The 20,807-nt window shown below is 54.5% G+C and overlaps 1 protein-coding gene across 6 annotated transcripts in view; it reads right to left on the minus strand.

Annotated features, from left to right (window-relative positions):
* ddr1 (discoidin domain receptor tyrosine kinase 1) overlaps positions 1-14,813 on the minus strand; it is a 69,708-nt gene extending 54,895 nt beyond the window's left edge. For 5 of the 6 annotated variants that reach the window (XM_069199075.1, XM_069199077.1, XM_069199076.1 and 2 more), the window contains exon 1: positions 14,241-14,475. In XM_069199075.1, coding sequence (XP_069055176.1) covers positions 14,241-14,460 — 220 coding nt within the window. In that variant the 5' untranslated portion in view covers positions 14,461-14,475. Of the gene's footprint in view, positions 1-14,240; positions 14,476-14,526 lie in introns of those variants that run through there. The other variant, XM_069199078.1, reaches the window with a different exon arrangement.
* Between the last annotated feature and the right edge of the window lie 5,994 nt (positions 14,814-20,807).

Consider the following 20,807-nt stretch of genomic DNA (forward strand, 5'->3'; position numbering starts at 1 on the left):
ATGGGAGCATCTGGACCAGAGGAGCTGGACAGCTTGTTCCCCCCTCCCACCCCACTCTGTGTACAGACTGGGACTTGACAGGCACACAGGCGCTGTACTGCACTGTCCTGTGTTTCTACCCTGATCTCACGGCGCTGGACTGTGTTTTGACCCCGATCTGACTGTATCTCACGGCGCTGGACTGTGTTTTGACCCCGATCTGACTGTATCTCACGGCGCTGGACTGTTTTGACCCTGATCTGACTGTATCTCACTGCGCTGGACTGTGTTTTGACCCCGATCTGACTGTATCTCACGGCGCTGGACTGTGTTTTGACCCCGATCTGACTGTATCTCACTGCGCTGGACTGTGTTTTGACCCCGATCTGACTGTATCTCAGTGGGCTGGACTGTGTTTTGACCCTGATCTGACTGTATCTCAGTGGGCTGGACTGTGTTTTGACCCTGATCTGACTGTATCTCAGTGGGCTGGACTGTGTTTTGACCCTGATCTGACTGTATCTCACGGCGCTGGACTGTGTTTTGACCCTGATCTGACTGTATCTCACTGCGCTGGACTGTGCTTTGACCCTGATCTGACTGTATCTCAGTGGGCTGGACTGTGTTTTGACCCTGATCTGACTGTATCTCACTGCGCTGGACTGTGTTTTGACCCCGATCTGACTGTATCTCACGGCGCTGGACTGTGTTTTGACCCCGATCTGACTGTATCTCACTGCGCTGGACTGTGTTTTGACCCCGATCTGACTGTATCTCAGTGGGCTGGACTGTGTTTTGACCCTGATCTGACTGTATCTCAGTGGGCTGGACTGTGTTTTGACCCTGATCTGACTGTATCTCAGTGGGCTGGACTGTGTTTTGACCCTGATCTGACTGTATCTCACGGCGCTGGACTGTGTTTTGACCCTGATCTGACTGTATCTCACTGCGCTGGACTGTGCTTTGACCCTGATCTGACTGTATCTCAGTGGGCTGGACTGTGTTTTGACCCCGATCTGACTGTATCTCACGGCGCTGGACTGTGTTTTGACCCCGATCTGACTGTATCTCACTGCGCTGGACTGTGTTTTGACCCCGATCTGACTGTATCTCAGTGGGCTGGACTGTGTTTTGACCCTGATCTGACTGTATCTCAGTGGGCTGGACTGTGTTTTGACCCTGATCTGACTGTATCTCAGTGGGCTGGACTGTGTTTTGACCCTGATCTGACTGTATCTCAGTGGGCTGGACTGTGTTTTGACCCTGATCTGACTGTATCTCACGGCGCTGGACTGTGTTTTGACCCTGATCTGACTGTATCTCACTGCGCTGGACTGTGCTTTGACCCTGATCTGACTGTATCTCAGTGGGCTGGACTGTGTTTTGACCCTGATCTGACTGTATCTCAGTGGGCTGGACTGTGTTTTGACCCTGATCTGACTGTATCTCACGGCGCTGGACTGTGTTTTGACCCTGATCTGACTGTATCTCACTGCGCTGGACTGTGCTTTGACCCTGATCTGACTGTATCTCAGTGGGCTGGACTGTGTTTTGACCCTGATCTGACTGTATCTCACGGCGCTGGACTGTGTTTTGACTCTGATCTGACTGTATCTCACGGCGCTGGACTGTGTTTTGACCCCGATCTGACTGTATCTCAGTGGGCTGGACTGTGTTTTGACCCCGATCTGACTATCTCAGTGGGCTGGACTGTGTTTTGACCCTGATCTGACTGCATCTCAGTGGGCTGGACTGTGTTTTGACCCTGATCTGACTGTATCTCACTGCGCTGGACTGTGCTTTGACCCTGATCTGATTGTGCTGGACTGTTTTGACCTCGATCTGACTGTATCTCAGTGGGATGGACTGTGTTTTGACCATGATCTGACTGTATCTCAGTGGGATGGACTGTGTTTTGACCATGATCTGACTGTATCTCAGTGGGATGGACTGTGTTTTGACCCCGATCTGACTGTATCTCAGTGGGATGGACTGTGTTTTGACCCCGATCTGACTGTATCTCAGTGGGATGGACTGTGTTTTGACCCTGATCTGACTGTATCTCAGTGGGCTGGACTGTGTTTTGACCCCGATCTGACTGTATCTCAGTGGGCTGGACTATGTTTTGACCCTGATCTGACTGTATCTCACGGCGCTGGACTGTGTTTTGACCCTGATCTGACTGTATCTCAGTGGGCTGGACTGTGTTTTGACCCTGATCTGACTGTATCTCACTGCGCTGGACTGTGCTTTGACCCTGATCTGATTGTGCTGGACTGTTTTGACCTCGATCTGACTGTATCTCAGTGGGATGGACTGTGTTTTGACCCCGATCTGACTGTATCTCACTGCGCTGGACTGTGTTTTGACCCCGATCTGACTGTATCTCACGGTGCTGGACTGTGTTTTGACCCCGATCTGACTGTATCTCACTGCGCTGGACTGTGTTTTTACCCTGATCTGACTGTATCTCACGGTGCTGGACTGTGTTTTGACCCCGATCTGACTGTATCTCACTGCGCTGGACTGTGTTTTGACCCCGATCTGACTGTATCTCACGGCGCTGGACTGTGTTTTGACCCCGATCTGACTGTATCTCACGGTGCTGGACTGTGTTTTGACCCCGATCTGACTGTATCTCACTGCGCTGGACTGTGTTTTTACCCTGATCTGATTGTGCTGGACTGTTTTGACCTCGATCTGACTGCTCATGACAGAATGAGGCCTCAGGCAGGAGTCTGGCTGGCTGTGTCAGAGACAGGCAGCAGCAGGTGTCTGTAAATAACTCGAGCTCTCCTCTCTGCTCGGGGGCGATCAGATGTCAGAGGCTCTGAGCTCCCGCACTGCTCCAGACAGCTGTGGACAGGTCCGAGACCACAGGGGGGCGCTGCCAAGAGACAGGAGGCCTGATCCCAGCACACAGACACAGATCCTGAGTGTGGCGGCGGTCTGAGAGGAAATTGTGCGTCTCTCTCTCTCTGTGTGTGTTTGTAAACACTCCCCATGTGTAGATCTCTCTCTCTCTCTGTGCACGTGTGTTTGTAAACACTCCCCATGTGTAGATCTCTCTCTGTGTGTGTGTGTGTGTTTGTTAACACTCCCCGTGTGTAGATCTCTCTCTCTGTGTGTGTGTGTTTGTAAACACTCTCCGTGTGTAGATCTCTCTCTCTGTGTGTGTGTGTGTTTGTAAACACTCCCCATGTGTAGATCTCTGTGTGTGTGTGTTTGTAAACAATCCCCGTGTGTAGATCTCTGTGTGTGTGTGTGTTTGTAAACAATCCCCGTGTGTAGATCTCTCTCTCTCTGTGTGTGTGTGTTTGTAAACACTCCCCGTGTGTAGATCTCTCTCTCTCTCTCTGTGCGTGTATGTTTGTAAACACTACCCATGTGTAGATCTCTCTCTCTCTGTGTGTGTGTGTGTTTGTAAACACTCCGCATGTGTAGATCTCTCTCTCTGTGTGTGTGTGTGTTTGTAAACACTCCCCGTGTGTAGATCTCTCTCTCTCTGTGTGTGTATGTGTGTTTGTAAACACTCTCCATGTGTAGATCTCTCTCTCTCTGTGTGTGTATGTGTGTTTGTAAACACTCTCCATGTGTAGATCTCTCTCTCTCTGTGTGTGTGTGTGTGTTTGTAAACACTCCCCATGTGTAGATCTCTCTCTCTGTGTGTGTGTGTGTTTGTAAACACTCCCCGTGTGTAGATCTCTCTCTCTCTCTGTGTGTGTATGTGTGTTTGTAAACACTCCCCATGTGTAGATCTCTCTCTCTGTGTGTGTATGTATGTTTGTAAACACTACCCATGTGTAGATCTCTCTCTCTCTGTGTGTGTGTGTGTTTGTAAACACTCCCCATGTGTAGATCTCTCTCTCTGTGTGTGTGTGTGTGTGTGTGTGTGTGTGTATCTCTCTCTCTCATGCCTGTTGTCCTAAATATAGCGCCCCTCCTCACTCTGATAACATTCCCCCCGCAAGCTCTGAGCCCAGGTCTCTTAACGGGTCGGGCCGGGACGAGAGGGTCCTGACAGAGCAACACTCATCTCGGGGCCCCTTCCAGAGACACCCTCTCCCCTGAACACTCCTCTCCCCTGAACACAGCAGTTTCTCCACTAGACACCCCACAAATCCGCTGGACCAGCTGGACCGGACGTGACCCGCCGGCCCGGCTGTCCTCCTGGTGTAGCTGGACCGGATCAGAACCACCGGACCTGGTGTCGGGTCTGCTCTCTTCAGCGCAGGCGCCGGGCTGGCAGACACGAGCCCCGGCAGGCAGAGAGAGGAGCTCTGGGACGGGAGCCAGACCCCGCAGGCGTCTCCCGTTCTGCCCACCCCCCCGCTGGAGAGGAGAGCCCGGTGGGGGGGGCGGGGGGGTCTGGACCCGAGCCCGGCGGAGAGAGGTGTTCCCAGGCTCCGCGCCGCTGAGGCTTGACTAGTCAGGAACCGGGCCAGGGCAGCGAGCCGAGAGCAGAACGCTCCCCCGGAGGAGCCGGGCCAGGGCAGCGAGCCGAGAGCAGAGCGCTCCCCCGGAGGAGCCGGGCCAGGGCAGCGAGCCGAGAGCAGGGCCCAGAGCTAGTTCTGAACGGGGAGCAGGGTGCACCAGCCCTCTCCAGAGAGGCGTGACCGCGGTGAGGTGGCACGAGGCTGAGTCAGACCCAGAAATGTGAAGGCTGAGTGTGAAACTGCACACGCAGGTGAGAACACAGGGAGTGACGCCAGCAGCTCCCTGCGCCTCAGGGCCACTGATCCGCAGAGAAGAGATACCAGGGGGAGAGAGAGACAGGAGAGACAGGGGGCGAGAGGAGAGATGGGTTAGAGAGGAGAGGGAGGAGAGAGAGACAGGAGAGGGAGAGAGACAGGAGAGACAGGGGACAGAGAGGAGAGACCAGGGGGAGAGAGAGACAGGGGGCGAGAGGAGAGATGGGTTAGAGAGGAGAGGGAGGAGAGAGAGACAGGAGAGGGAGAGAGACAGGGGACAGAGAGACAGGAGAGGGAGGAGAGAGAGAGGAGATACCAGGGGGAGAGAGAGACAGGGGACAGAGAGGAGAGACAGGGGACAGAGAGGAGAGATGGGTTAGAGAGGAAAGGGAGGAGAGAGAGACAGGAGAGACAGAGAGGAGAGGGAGGAGAGAGAGGAGATACCAGAGGGAGAGAGAGACAGGAGAGACAGGGGACAGAGAGGAGAGGAGGGAGGAGAGAGAGGAGAGACCAGGGGGAGCAAGAGACAGGAGAGACAGGGGACAGAGAGGAGAAATGGGTTAGAGAGGAGAGGGAGGAGAGAGAGACAGAAGATAGAGGAGAGACCAGGGGGAGCAAGAGACAGGAGGAGAGAGACAGGGGACGGAGAGAGGAGAGACGGGGGAGAGAGAGACACAGGGGACAAAGAGGCGAGAGGAGAGACAAGGGAAGAGAGAGACAGGGGACAGAGAGGAGAGATGGGTTAGAGAGGAGGGAGACACAGGAGAGAGAGGAGACAGAGACCGGATCATCTGCGAGGTGTCTGAACCAGACCTCTGGGACTCGGGTCCAGACCTTCCCTCCGGGAGCGCTGGGAGATCCGCCCACAGCCCCCCCCCTCGGGCTCCAGGTGTGCCCGCTGTCCTTCAGCGGGGCGCGGACACCGAATCCGAACCTGAACCTGACTCGAATCTGAACTGAACCAGAATCGAACGTGAATCTGAACCGAACCCGAACTGAACCGAAACGGGTCAAACCAGAATCCAAACCAACCCAAATCAAGCCGAACCCTGCATCGCATCAAATCCGCACCGAACCGGAATCGAACCCAGTTCATTCTTATTGTCCCGGTTCTGTCTCTGTCGACGCCTTGATTCCTCTCCGAAGGCGAGGATATGATCTCCAGCCCTTCGGGACGGACCTGCTTCATGTACACAAGGTGACTCATTCACAAGACTTCCAAGCAGCACCAAGCCTGATCCGGGAAAAGTCTCGTTAATTATTACCGCTGTGCCAACCCCCCGACTAATCCCTCAGGATAACAAGACTGTTCAAACGGAACTGAGGGAGAGGAGAGAGAGACACACTGGGATTAGAGAAACATTCTTCCCTAAATTCAGAAATCTAGTCCCAGAGTTCCCACACCTGCCAGAATCACAACGGGTCCCAATCCTACTGGGAGAGGGAGGAGGGAACTCAGTTGATCTGGCAGCCCAGTATGTGATCTCCTGTCCCAGCCTGAGGAACAGACAGTGAACCTGTCTCTCAATAATAATAATACAGTGTGTGATCTCCTGTCCCAGCCTGAGGAACAGACAGTGAGCCTGTCTCTCAATAATAATAATACAGTGTGATCTCCTGTCCCAGCCTGAGGAACAGACAGTGAGCCTGTCTCTCAATAATAATAATAATACAGTGTGTGATCTCCTGTCCCAGCCTGAGGAACAGTGAGCCTGTCTCTCAATAATAATAATACAGTGTGTGATCTCCTGTCCCAGCCTGAGGAACAGACAGTGAGCCCGTCTCTCAATAATAATAATCCAGTGTGTGATCTCCTGTCCCAGCCTGAGGAACAGACAGTGAGCCCGTCTCTCAATAATAATAATCCAGTGTGTGATCTCCTGTCCCAGCCTGAGGAACAGACAGTGAGCCCGTCTCTCAATAATAATAATCCAGTGTGTGATCTCCTGTCCCAGCCTGAGGAACAGACAGTGAGCCTGTCTCTCAATAATAATAATCCAGTGTGTGATCTCCTGTCCCAGCCTGAGGAACAGACAGTGAGCCCGTCTCTCAATAATAATAATCCAGTGTGTGATCTCCTGTCCCAGCCTGAGGAACAGACAGTGAGCCCGTCTCTCAATAATAATAATCCAGTGTGTGATCTCCTGTCCCAGCCTGGGGAACAGACAGTGAGCCTGTCTCTCAATAATAATAATACAGTGTGTGATCTCCTGTCCCAGCCTGGGGAACAGACAGTGAGCCTGTCTCTCAATAATAATAATACAGTGTGTGATCTCCTGTCCCAGCCTGAGGAACAGTGAGTCTCCCTCTCAATAATAATAATAATACAGTGTGTGATCTCCTGTCCAAGCCTGAGGAACAGACAGTGAGCCCGTCTCTCAATAATAATAATACAGTGTGTGATCTCCTGTCCCAGCCTGGGGAACAGACAGTGAGCCCGTCTCTCAATAATAATAATACAGTGTGATCTCCTGTCCCAGCCTGAGGAACAGACAGTGAGCCTGTCTCTCAATAATAATAATCCAGTGTGTGATCTCCTGTCCCAGCCTGAGGAACAGACAGTGAGCCTGTCTCTCAATAATAATAATAATCCAGTGTGTGATCTCCTGTCCCAGCCTGGGGAACAGACAGTGAGCCTGTCTCTCAATAATAATAATCCAGTGTGTGATCTCCTGTCCCAGCCTGGGGAACAGACAGTGAGCCTGTCTCTCAATAATAATAATACAGTGTGTGATCTCCTGTCCCAGCCTGAGGAACAGACAGTGAGCCCGTCTCTCAATAATAATAATAATCCAGTGTGTGATCTCCTGTCCCAGCCTGGGGAACAGACAGTGAGCCCGTCTCTCAATAATAATAATAATCCAGTGTGTGATCTCCTGTCCCAGCCTGGGGAACAGACAGTGAGCCTGTCTCTCAATAATAATAATACAGTGTGTGATCTCCTGTCCCAGCCTGAGGAACAGACAGTGAGCCCGTCTCTCAATAATAATAATAATACAGTGTGTGATCTCCTGTCCCAGCCTGAGGAACAGACAGTGAGCCCATCTCTCAATAATAATAATACAGTGTGTGATCTCCTGTCCCAGCCTGAGGAACAGACAGTGAGCCTGTCTCTCAATAATAATAATACAATGTGTGATCTCCTGTCCCAGCCTGAGGAACAGTGAGTCTGTCTCCCAAAAATGCTCCAGCCACCTACAGTATATGTCAATATTTTATAATATGTCTTTGTTGTAAATGTCTGTAATATGGCTGTAGATTTTATTTTACTTTTATTTTATGTTTTGTTCCACGTTAATTTGATTATTTTTATTTGCTTTGGCAACACTGATTGTACCCATCGGTCATGCTAATAAAGCACCTTGAATTGAATAGAGAGATGCACACTGGGATCAGAGAGGAGAGAGAGACAGGAGAGAGATGCACACTGGGATCAGAGAGGAGAGAGAGAGACAGGAGAGAGATGCACACTGGGATCAGAGAGGAGAGAGAGAGACAGGAGAGAGATGCACACTGGGATCAGAGAGGAGAGAGAGAGACAGGAGAGAGATGCACACTGGGATCAGAGAGGAGAGAGAGAGACAGGAGAGAGATGCACACTGGGTTCAGAGAGGAGAGAGAGAGACAGGAGAGAGATGCACACTGGGATCAGAGAGGAGAGAGAGAGACAGGAGAGAGATGCACACTGGGTTCAGAGAGGAGAGAGAGAGACAGGAGAGAGATGCACACTGGGTTCAGAGAGGAGAGAGAGAGACAGGAGAGAGATGCACACTGGGATCAGAGAGGAGAGAGAGACCCAGGGGTCTGACTCCCCTGAGACCTGGGCCCCTGGACTGCGTGACGCTGTTCGGAAACAGACGGACTGCAGGTCTCCTGATTTCACAGCGCTCACCTGCTCCCCAGCCCTACTGCTGAGCCACCCAGAGTCAGCAGGGGGGGTCACACAGGGGGCCGAGGGCGACAGCGAACTGACAGGCAGCTCTTGGGGGAGGAGGGGGGGTCCCCCAAGGGGCTCGGAGAACCGGTCGGACATGACTCCTCCGGGCGGGAACCCCTCGGGGCGCCGTTCCCAGGGTGCAGCGTGGGAAAGAGCCGTCCCCGACCATCACAAACGAACCTGTTTCCCGAAAATCACTCCTGTAGCAGTGTAGTGATATATATCACACGCTGCAGTCCTCATATCACACTACACACACACACTCCTGTAGCAGTGCGCACGCTTGTAGTGATATATATCACACCCTGCAGTCCTCATATCACACTACACACACACACTCCTGTAGCAGTGCGCACGCTTGTAGTGATATATATCACACGCTGCAGTCCTCATATCACACCACACACACACTCCTGTAGCAGTGCGCACGCTTGTAGTGATATATATCACACCCTGCAGTCCTCATATCACACTACACGCACACACACACTCCTGTAGCAGTGCGCACGCTTGTAGTGATATATATCACACCCTGCAGTCCTCATATCACACCACACACACACTCCTGTAGCAGTACGCACGCTTGTAGTGATGTATATCACACCCTGCAGTCCTCATATCACACTACACACACACTCCTGTAGCAGTGCGCACGCTTGTAGTGATATATATCACACCCTGCTGTCCTCATATCACACTACACACACACACACACTCCTGTAGCAGTGCGCACGCTTGTAGTGATATATATCACACCCTGCAGTCCTCATATCACACCACACACACACTCCTGTAGCAGTGCGCACGCTTATAGTGATGTATATCACACCCTGCAGTCCTCATATCACACCACACACACACTCCTGTAGCAGTGTCCACGCTTGTAGTGATATATATCACACGCTGCAGTCCTCATATCACACTACACACACACACACTCCTGTAGCAGTGCGCACGCTTGTAGTGATGTATATCACACCCTGCAGTCCTCATATCACACTACACACACACTCCTGTAGCAGTGCGCACGCTTGTAGTGATATATATCACACCCTGCTGTCCTCATATCACACTACACACACACACACACTCCTGTAGCAGTGCGCACGCTTGTAGTGATATATATCACACCCTGCAGTCCTCATATCACACCACACACACACTCCTGTAGCAGTGCGCACGCTTATAGTGATGTATATCACACCCTGCAGTCCTCATATCACACCACACACACACTCCTGTAGCAGTGTCCACGCTTGTAGTGATATATATCACACGCTGCAGTCCTCATATCACACTACACACACACACACTCCTGTAGCAGTGCGCACGCTTATAGTGATGTATATCACACCCTGCAGTCCTCATATCACACTACACACACACACACTCCTGTAGCAGTGCGCACGCTTGTAGTGATATATATCACACGCTGCAGTCCTCATATCACACTACACACACACACACACTCCTGTAGCAGTGCGCATGCTTGTAGTGATATATATCACACGCTGCAGTCTTAATATCACACTACACACACACACTCCTGTAGCAGCGCGCACGCTTGTAGTGATATATATCACACCCTGCAGTCCTCATATCACACTACACACACACTCCTGTAGCAGTGCGCACGCTTGTAGTGATATATATCACACCCTGCAGTCCTCATATCACACTACACACACACACTCCTGTAGCAGTGCGCACGCTTGTAGTGATGTATATCACACCCTGGAGTCCTCATATCACACCACACACACACACTCCTGTAGCAGTGCGCACGCTTGTAGTGATATATATCACACCCTGCAGTCCTCATATCAGACTACACACACACACACTCCTGTAGCAGTACGCACGCTTGTAGTGATATATATCACACCCTGCAGTCCTCATATCACACTACACACACACACTCCTGTAGCAGTGCGCACGCTTATAGTGATGTATATCACACCCTGCAGTCCTCATATCACACTACACACACACTCCTGTAGCAGTACGCACGCTTGTAGTGATGTATATCACACCCTGCAGTCCTCATATCACACTACACACACACTCCTGTAGCAGTGCGCACGCTTGTAGTGATATATATCACACCCTGCTGTCCTCATATCACACTACACACACACACACTCCTGTAGCAGTACGCACGCTCGTAGTGATATATATCACACCCTGCAGTCCTCATATCACACTACACACACACTCCTGTAGCAGTGCGCACGCTTGTAGTGATGTATATCACACCCTGGAGTCCTCATATCACACCACACACACACACTCCTGTAGCAGTGCGCACGCTTATAGTGATGTATATCACACCCTGCAGTCCTCATATCACACTACACACACACTCCTGTAGCAGTGCGCACGCTTGTAGTGATATATATCACACCCTGCAGTCCTCATATCACACTACACACACACACACTCCTGTAGCAGTACGCACGCTTGTAGTGATATATATCACACCCTGCAGTCCTCATATCACACTACACACACACACTCCTGTAGCAGTGTGCACGCTTGTAGTGATATATATCACACGCTGCAGTCCTCATATCACACTACACACACACTCCTGTAGCAGTGCGCATGCTCGTAGTGATATATATCACACCCTGGAGTTCTCATATCACACTACACACACACACTCCTGTAGCAGTACGCACGCTTGTAGTGATATATATATATAGTGTCCAGTCCTAGTCATGGAGGGGTCAGTCAGTGTGTCCGGTCCTGGTCCTGGAGGGGTCAGTCAGTGTGTGTGTCTGCAGCAGGGCTGTCCAGTCCTGGTCCTGGAGGGGTCAGTCAGTGTGTCCAGTCCTGGTCCTGGAGGGGTCAGTCAGTGTGTGTGTCTGCAGCAGGGCTGTCCAGTCCTGGTCCTGGAGGGATCAGTCAGTGTGTCCAGTCCTGGTCCTGGAGGGCTCAGTGTGTGTGTCTGCAGTAGGGCTGTCCAGTCCTGGTCCTGGAGGGGTCAGTCAGTGTGTGTGTCTGCAGCAGGGCTATCCAGTCCTGGTCCTGGAGGGGTCAGTGTGTGTGTCCAGTCCTGGTCCTGGAGGGGTCAGTCAGTGTGTCCAGTCCTGGTCCTGGAGAGGTCAGTCAGTGTGTCCAGTCCTGGTCCTGGAGGGGTCAGTCAGTGTGTGTGGCTGCAGGAGTCCTGGTCCTGGAGGATATTGAAGGGTTAAGTCTTGTTCCTTCACTGCAGTTAAAGATTAACCACGCAGACAGACGCAGTACACCACTGCTCACCAACACACACACACAACACTGCCCAGAGCCAGAGCACGCACGCACACACACACACAATACTGCCCAGAGCCAGAGCACGCACACACAGAGGGGGGTAGGAGAGGGGAACAAGGCGATACCCTGTCTTCTCTCCAGACACAGCTGGGTGAGCTCCTCCAGTCAGGACAGGAGGCTCTACTGTACACAAAGAGGGGTGGGGGTGGGGAACAAGCCCAGACCCTGGCTTCTCTCCAGACACAGCTGGGTGAGCTCCTCCAGTCAGGACAGGAGGCTCTACTGTACACAGAGAGGGGTGGGAGGGGGGAACAAGCTGATACCCTGGCTTCTCTCCAGACACAGCTGGGTGAGCTCCTCCAGTCAGGACAGGAGGCTCTATTGTACACAGAGAGGGGTGGGAGGGGGGAACAAGCCGATACCCTGTCTTCTCTCCAGACACAGCTGGGTGAGCTCCTCCAGTCAGGACAGGAGGCTCTACTGTACACAGAGAGGGGTGGGAGGGGGGAACAAGCTGATACCCTGGCTTCTCTCCAGACACAGCTGGGTGAGCTCCTCCAGTCAGGACAGGAGGCTCTACTGTACACAGAGAGGGGAACAAGCAGCACTTAGACATAGCAATTAGAGAAGCTTTTCTCTCTGGTCTGTGGAAACTAGTTTCTGGAGAAGAGACGGCTGGTGCAATTCGGGGTTTAATTAGGCGCCTTTAATTAGACTGTAATCAGCATGCGGCGCGTGGTGCACCAGCCCCCACGCCAGCGCGAGGCCCGGAGAGCGTGACTCCGCATTTGAAACCCGAAGATCTCGCAGAATCCCAGAATCCCGGCGCCCGTCGCCCCTGGCAACGGCAAGCCTCCCATCTCCATAACAACGAGACTTTCTCTCACACACACACACAGGAGAGCGCGCGCCTCCCCCCCTCCTCTCGTGCCAAACCTGCTGTACTCGAGACAAGGGGCCCCTGTTCTCGCGCCGCGGCCGCGAGCTGCTTTTCTCCTTTCACCGCCCACCCGCCCGCCCGCGCGCGATCGAGACCGAGACAGAGCGAGCGAGGGGCTCGTGTCGATCCGGTACCGGTTCCGGTGTCGGTTCGGATTCCTTCACTTGTGAGCTCGCCCACCGGGCTACATAGGGCGGCGCGAGGAGGAGGGGCTCCGCGGCTCGTGAGGCCGTGCCCCGCCCACGCGCCCAAATCACAACAAAGACAGGCACGGCCACGCGCGCAGATTCCCCACGGACCCGAGCTCGTCAAGTCAGTCAAGCGGCTCTCCGATATAGCGCCTTTCAGTCCTGAGCTCCACCAGCTCCACGTCCCCGGGGTGCAGTACAAGTACTGATCAGACACGCGAGATTTAAACACAGAAGAGGCGTTAATACACGAGTAAAACACAGTACTAACAAGTAATGATCAGACACGCGAGATTTAAACACAGAAGAGGCGTTAATACACGAGTAAAACACAGTACTAACAAGTACTGATCAGACACGCGAGATTTAAACACAGAAGAGGCGTTAATACACGAGTAAAACACAGTACTAACAATTACTGATCAGACACGCGAGATTTAAACACGTCTCAACACATTAATACACGAGTAACACACAGGACAGCCCAGTGAGATTGGGGTAAAAACACAGGACAGCGCAGTGAAATCAGGGTAGAAACACGGGACAGCGCATTCCAGTCCAGTGAGATCAGGGTAAAAACACAGGACAGCGCAGTCCAGCCCAGTGAGATTGGGGTAAAAACACAGGACAGCGCAGTCCAGCCCAGTGAGATCAGGGTAAAAACACAGGACAGTGCAGTAGAGCCCAGTGAGATCAGGGTAAAAACACAGGACAGCCCAGTGAGATTGGGGTAAAAACACAGGACAGCGCAGTGAAATCAGGGTAAAAACACGGGACAGCGCAGTCCAGCCCAGTGAGATTGGGGTAAAAACACAGGACAGCGCAGTACAGCCCAGTGAGATCAGGGTAAAAACACAGGACAGCCTAGTGAGATCAGGGTAAAAACACAGGACAGCGCAGTAGAGCCCAGTGAGATCAGGGTAAAAACACAGGACAGTGCAGTACAGCCCAGTGAGATCAGGGTAAAAACACAGGACAGTGCAGTAGAGCCCAGTGAGATCAGGGTAAAAACACAGGACAGCACAGTACAGCCCAGTGAGATCAGGGTAAAAACACAGGACAGCGCAGTAGAGCCCAGTGAGATCAGGGTAAAAACACAGGACAGCGCAGTACAGCCCAGTGAGATCAGGGTAAAAACACAGTAAAGCGCAGTACAGCCCAGTGAGATCAGGGTAAAAACACAGGACAGCGCAGTCCAGCCCAGTGAGATTGGGGTAAAAACACAGGACAGCGCAGTGAAATTGTGGTACCTCTATACCCCCCGCCAGGACTGGGAGAAACCGGACCGGACCCGGAACCAACACCAACACCAACACCAGCAGCAGCACCGTGACGCGGGTTCGAACCCCTCGCCGCCGGACTGAAGGCAGGACACTGGAGTCCAGACTGCGCCTTCCTCCCCATCATCATCATCAGCAGCAGCAGCAGCAGCAGCCGCGGAGCCACCTGCCCCGGGGGGGGGCAGTTCATCCGGGCACAACCCCCCTCCCTGCTCCCCCGCTCCTGCGCCTGCGCCGGCCGCGCGGCCTGTCTTACCTCCGTCCGGGGCAGCTCGCGCGGAGGACCGGCAGGAGGAGGAGGAGGCGGGGGTTCGGGTCCGGTCCGGTCCGGTCCGGTTCGGTGTCGGTCCGGCGGCCGGGCCTCCTGGCCCCGTGCGTGCTGGCGCGCGGTGCTTTCTTCCCGAAGGAAACAAAGTTTGTTCTCGGGCTCGTGCGGCCGCCGCGCGCTCGCTCGCTCGAGACTCCAGCCCCTCTGGCTCCGCGCGAGCCTCAGCTGCTCCGCCAGGTGCTCGTTTGCATAGCCCCGCCCCCTCCCCCCATCGAGGGGGGCGGCTCGGCCAATGGGAGGGGAGGCAGCCGAGGGCGAGGGGGGCCGTGTCCGGGCAGCTCGAGCCCAGAGCCGGCAGGTGTGAGTCACCGCGTCAGGCTTGATAGAGCGCCTTTCAGAGACAGACTGCAGGGAGGAGGAGGGGGTGTCAGACTGCTGTACACAGAGAGTGGTGGAGGAGGGGGTGTCAGACTGCTGTACACAGAGAGTGGTGGAGGAGGGGGTGTCAGACTGCTGTACACAGAGAGTGGTGGAGGAGGGGGTGTCAGACTGCTGTACACAGAGAGTGGTGGAGGAGGGGGTGTCAGAGACTCTGCTGTACACAGAGAGTGGTGGAGGAGGGGGTGTCAGAGACTCTGCTGTACACAGAGAGTGGTGGAGGAGGGGGGTGTCAGAGACTCTGCTGTACACAGAGAGTGGTGGAGGAGGGGGTGTCAGACTGCTGTACACAGAGAGTGGTGGAGGAGGGGGTGTCAGACTGCTGTACACAGAGAGTGGTGGAGGAGGGGGTGTCAGACTGCTGTACACAGAGAGTGGTGGAGGAGGGGGTGTCAGAGACTCTGCTGTACACAGAGAGTGGTGGAGGAGGGGGTGTCAGAGACTCTGCTGTACACAGAGAGTGGTGGAGGAGGGGGGTGTCAGAGACTCTGCTGTACACAGAGAGTGGTGGAGGAGGGGGTGTCAGACTGCTGTACACAGAGAGTGGTGGAGGAGGGGGTGTCAGACTGCTGTACACAGAGAGTGGTGGAGGAGGGGGTGTCAGACTGCTGTACACAGAGAGTGGTGGAGGAGGGGGTGTCAGAGACTCTGCTGTACACAGAGAGTGGTGGAGGAGGGGGGTGTCAGACTGCTGTACACAGAGAGTGGTGGAGGAGGGGGTGTCAGACTGCTGTACACAGAGAGTGGTGGAGGAGGGGGTGTCAGACTGCTGTACACAGAGAGTGGTGGAGGAGGGGGTGTCAGAGACTCTGCTGTACACAGAGAGTGGTGGAGGAGGGGGTGTCAGAGACTCTGCTGTACACAGAGAGTGGTGGAGGAGGGGGGTGTCAGACTGCTGTACACAGAGAGTGGTGGAGGAGGGGGTGTCAGACTGCTGTACACAGAGAGTGGTGGAGGAGGGGGTGTCAGACTGCTGTACACAGAGAGTGGTGGAGGAGGGGGTGTCAGAGACTCTGCTGTACACAGAGAGTGGTGGAGGAGGGGGTGTCAGAGACTCTGCTGTACACAGAAAGTGGTGGAGGAGGGGGGTGTCAGAGACTCTGCTGTACACAGAGAGTGGTGGAGGAGGGGGTGTCAGACTGCTGTACACAGAGAGTGGTGGAGGAGGGGGTGTCAGACTGCTGTACACAGAGAGTGGTGGAGGAGGGGGTGTCAGAGACTCTGCTGTACACAGAGAGTGGTGGAGGAGGGGGTGTCAGACTGCTGTACACAGAGAGTGGTGGAGGAGGGGGTGTCAGACTGCTGTACACAGAGAGTGGTGGAGGAGGGGGTGTCAGACTGCTGTACACAGAGAGTGGTGGAGGAGGGGGTGTCAGAGACTCTGCTGTACACAGAGAGTGGTGGAGGAGGGGGTGTCAGAGACTCTGCTGTACACAGAGAGTGGTGGAGGAGGGGGGTGTCAGAGACTCTGCTGTACACAGAGAGTGGTGGAGGAGGGGGTGTCAGACTGCTGTACACAGAGAGTGGTGGAGGAGGGGGTGTCAGACTGCTGTACACAGAGAGTGGTGGAGGAGGGGGTGTCAGACTGCTGTACACAGAGAGTGGTGGAGGAGGGGGTGTCAGAGACTCTGCTGTACACAGAGAGTGGTGGAGGAGGGGGTGTCAGAGACTCTGCTGTACACAGAGAGTGGTGGAGGAGGGGGGTGTCAGAGACTCTGCTGTACACAGAGAGTGGTGGAGGAGGGGGTGTCAGACTGCTGTACACAGAGAGTGGTGGAGGAGGGGGTGTCAGACTGCTGTACACAGAGAGTGGTGGAGGAGGGGGTGTCAGACTGCTGTACACAGAGAGTGGTGGAGGAGGGGGTGTCAGAGACTCTGCTGTACACAGAGAGTGGTGGAGGAGGGGGGTGTCAGACTGCTGTACACAGAGAGTGGTGGAGGAGGGGGTGTCAGACTGCTGTACACAGAGAGTGGTGGAGGAGGGGGTGTCAGACTGCTGTACACAGAGAGTGGTGGAGGAGGGGGTGTCAGAGACTCTGCTGTACACAGAGAGTGGTGGAGGAGGGGGTGTCAGAGACTCTGCTGTACACAGAGAGTGGTGGAGGAGGGGGGTGTCAGAGACTCTGCTGTACACAGAGAGTGGTGGAGGAGGGGGTGTCAGACTGCTGTACACAGAGAGTGGTGGAGGAGGGGGTGTCAGACTGCTGTACACAGAGAGTGGTGGAGGAGGGGGTGTCAGAGACTCTGCTGTACACAGAGAGTGGTGGAGGAGGGGGTGTCAGACTGCTGTACACAGAGAGTGGTGGAGGAGGGGGTGTCAGACTGCTGTACACAGAGAGTGGTGGAGGAGGGGGTGTCAGACTGCTGTACACAGAGAGTGGTGGAGGAGGGGGTGTCAGAGACTCTGCTGTACACAGAGAGTGGTGGAGGAGGGGGTGTCAGACTGCTGTACACAGAGAGTGGTGGAGGAGGGGGTGTCAGAGACTCTGCTGTACACAGAGAGTGGTGGAGGAGGGGGGTGTCAGACTGCTGTACACAGAGAGTGGTGGAGGAGGGGGTGTCAGACTGCTGTACACAGAGAGTGGTGGAGGAGGGGGTGTCAGAGACTCTGCTGTACACAGAGAGTGGTGGAGGAGGGGGTGTCAGAGACTCTGCTGTACACAGAGAGTGGTGGAGGAGGGGGTGTCAGAGACTCTGCTGTACACAGAGAGTGGTGGAGGAGGGGGTGTCAGACTGCTGTACACAGAGAGTGGTGGAGGAGGGGGTGTCAGACTGCTGTACACAGAGAGTGGTGGAGGAGGGGGTGTCAGACTGCTGTACACAGAGAGTGGTGGAGGAGGGGGTGTCAGAGACTCTGCTGTACACAGAGAGTGGTGGAGGAGGGGGTGTCAGACTGCTGTACACAGAGAGTGGTGGAGGAGGGGGTGTCAGACTGCTGTACACAGAGAGTGGTGGAGGAGGGGGTGTCAGAGACTCTGCTGTACACAGAGAGTGGTGGAGGAGGGGGGTGTCAGACTGCTGTACACAGAGAGTGGTGGGGGTTGCCTGCGCCCTTCCCACGATGCTCCAGTGGGCGTGGGCGTGGAGAATGGGGATCTCAGACAGGCCGCCTGCAGGATGAGGTCATGTGTGAGAAATGTCTCTCGCCGCCTGAGCACAGCTGTCCAGGAGAGAGACAGCTGACATCAGCACACAGACACACCAGCCCCGTACCCCAGTATCCCCCTCCGACTCCCTGGGCTCTACTGCACTGGGCTGTGCTTTTACCCTGATCTCACTGGGCTCTACTGCGCTGTCCTGTGTTTTTACCCTGATCTCACTGGGCTCTACTGCGCTGTCCTGTGGTTTTACCCTGATCTCACTGGGCTCTACTGCACTGGGCTGTGCTTTTACCCTGATCTCACTGGGCTCTACTGCGCTGTCCTGTGTTTTTACCCTGATCTCAGTGGGCTGTACTGCGCTGTCCTGTGGTTTTACCCTGATCTCACTGGGCTGTACTGCACTGTCCTGTGTTTTTACCCTGATCTCACTGGGCTGTACTGCACTGTCCTGTGTTTTTACCCTGATCTCACTGGGATTTTACCCTGATCTCACTGGGCTGTACCACACTGGGCTGTGTTTTTACCCTGATCTTACTGGGCTCTACTGCACTGGGCTGTGTTTTTACCCTGATCTCACTGGGCTGTACTGCACTGGGCTGTGTTTTTACCCTGATCTCACTGGGCTGTACTGCACTGTCCTGTGTTTTTACACTGATCTCACTGGGCTGTACTGCGCTGTCCTGTGTTTTGACCCCTATCTCACTGGTCTCCCTGTGTTTTGACCCCTATCTCACTGGTCTCCCTGTGTTTTGACCCCTGTCTCCCTGTGTTTTGACCCTGATCTCGCTGTGTTTTGACCCTGGTCTCCCTGTGTTTTTACCCTGATCTCACTGTGTTTTGACGCTGGTCTCCCTGTGTTTTGACCCTGGTCTCCCTGTGTTTATACCCTGGTCTCCCTCCAGCCTCGCGGAGCTGCTGTTTTCCTGTCTGTGTGTCGGGCTGCTGTGTCCGATCCCACAGGTCCAGCGGGTCGAATCAGGAATGCCAGCGCTCCGGCATCCCGGGACTCCACATTCCACACATTCCCGACTCTCCCCCCTCTCTCACACACCACCGCCACTGGCATGACGCAACTGAGGGGGGCAGAGAGGGACCCCTGCTCTCCCAGCGTGACCATGAGGGGATGGCAACCATGAGCTGCAGGCAGGAGACTTCTGTACACAGAGAGGGGTGGAGGAGGGTGTCAGTGAGAGAAGGAGACTCTTCTGTACACAGAGAGTGGTGGAGGGGTGTGTGTCTGAGAGCAGGAGACTCTTCTGTACACAGAGAGGGGTGGAGGGGGTGTGTCTGAGAGCAGGAGACTCTTCTGTACACAGAGAGTGGTGGAGGGGGTGTGTCTGAGAGCAGGAGACTCTTCTGTACACAGAGAGTGGTGGAGGAGGGTGTCAGAGAGAGCAGGAGACTCTTCTGTACACAGAGAGGGGTGGAGGGGGGTGTCAGAGACACTTCTGTGCAAAGAGAGTGGTGGAGGGGTGTGTCTGAGAGCAGGAGACTCTTCTGTACACAGAGAGTGGTGGAGGGGTGTGTCTGAGAGCAGGAGACTCTTCTGTACACAGAGAGTGGTGGAGGGGTGTGTGTCTGAGAGCAGGAGACTCTTCTGTACACAGAGAGGGGTGGAGGGGGTGTGTCTGAGAGCAGGAGACTCTTCTGTACACAGAGAGTGGTGGAGGGGGTGTGTCTGAGAGCAGGAGACACTTCTGTACACAGAGAGTGGTGGAGGGGGGTGTCTGAGAGCAGGAGACTCTTCTGTACACAGAGAGTGGTGGAGGGGGGTGTCTGAGAGCAGGAGACTCTTCTGTACACAGAGAGTGGTGGAGGGGTGTGTCTGAGAGCAGGAGACTCTTCTGTACACAGAGAGTGGTGGAGGGGGGTGTCAGAGACACTTCTGTACACAGAGAGTGGTGGAGGGGGGTGTCTGAGAGCAGGAGACTCTTCTGTACACAGAGAGTGGTGGAGGGGGGTGTCTGAGAGCAGGAGACTCTTCTGTACACAGAGAGTGGTGGAGGGGGTGTGTCTGAGAGCAGGAGACTCTTCTGTACACAGAGAGTGGTGGAGGGGTGTGTCTGAGAGCAGGAGACTCTTCTGTACACAGAGAGTGGTGGAGGGGTGTGTGTCTGAGAGCAGGAGACTCTTCTGTACACAGAGAGGGGTGGAGGGGGTGTGTCTGAGAGCAGGAGACTCTTCTGTACACAGAGAGTGGTGGAGGGGGTGTGTCTGAGAGCAGGAGACTCTTCTGTACACAGAGAGTGGTGGAGGGGGGTGTCTGAGAGCAGGAGACTCTTCTGTACACAGAGAGTGGTGGAGGAGGGGGTATCAGAGACTCTTCTGTACACAGAGAGTGGTGGAGGGGGTGTGTCTGAGAGCAGGAGACTCTTCTGTACACAGAGAGTGGTGGAGGGGTGTGTGTCTGAGAGCAGGAGACTCTTCTGTACACAGAGAGTGGTGGAGGGGGTGTGTCTGAGAGCAGGAGACCCTTCTGTACACAGAGAGTGGTGGAGGGGTGTGTCTGAGAGCAGGAGACTCTTCTGTACACAGAGAGGGGTGGAGAGGGGTGTCAGAGACACTTCTGTACACAGAGAGTGGTGGAGGGGTGTGTATGAGAGCAGGAGACTCTTCTGTACACAGAGAGGGGTGGAGGGGGGTGTGTCTAAGAGCAGGAGACTCTTCTGTACACAGAGAGTGGTGGAGGGGGGTGTCAGAGACACTTCTGTACACAGAGAGTGGTGGAGG

The sequence above is a fragment of the Lepisosteus oculatus genome, chromosome 14, assembly GCF_040954835.1.
Source record: "Lepisosteus oculatus isolate fLepOcu1 chromosome 14, fLepOcu1.hap2, whole genome shotgun sequence".
Lineage (NCBI taxonomy): Eukaryota > Metazoa > Chordata > Actinopteri > Semionotiformes > Lepisosteidae > Lepisosteus > Lepisosteus oculatus.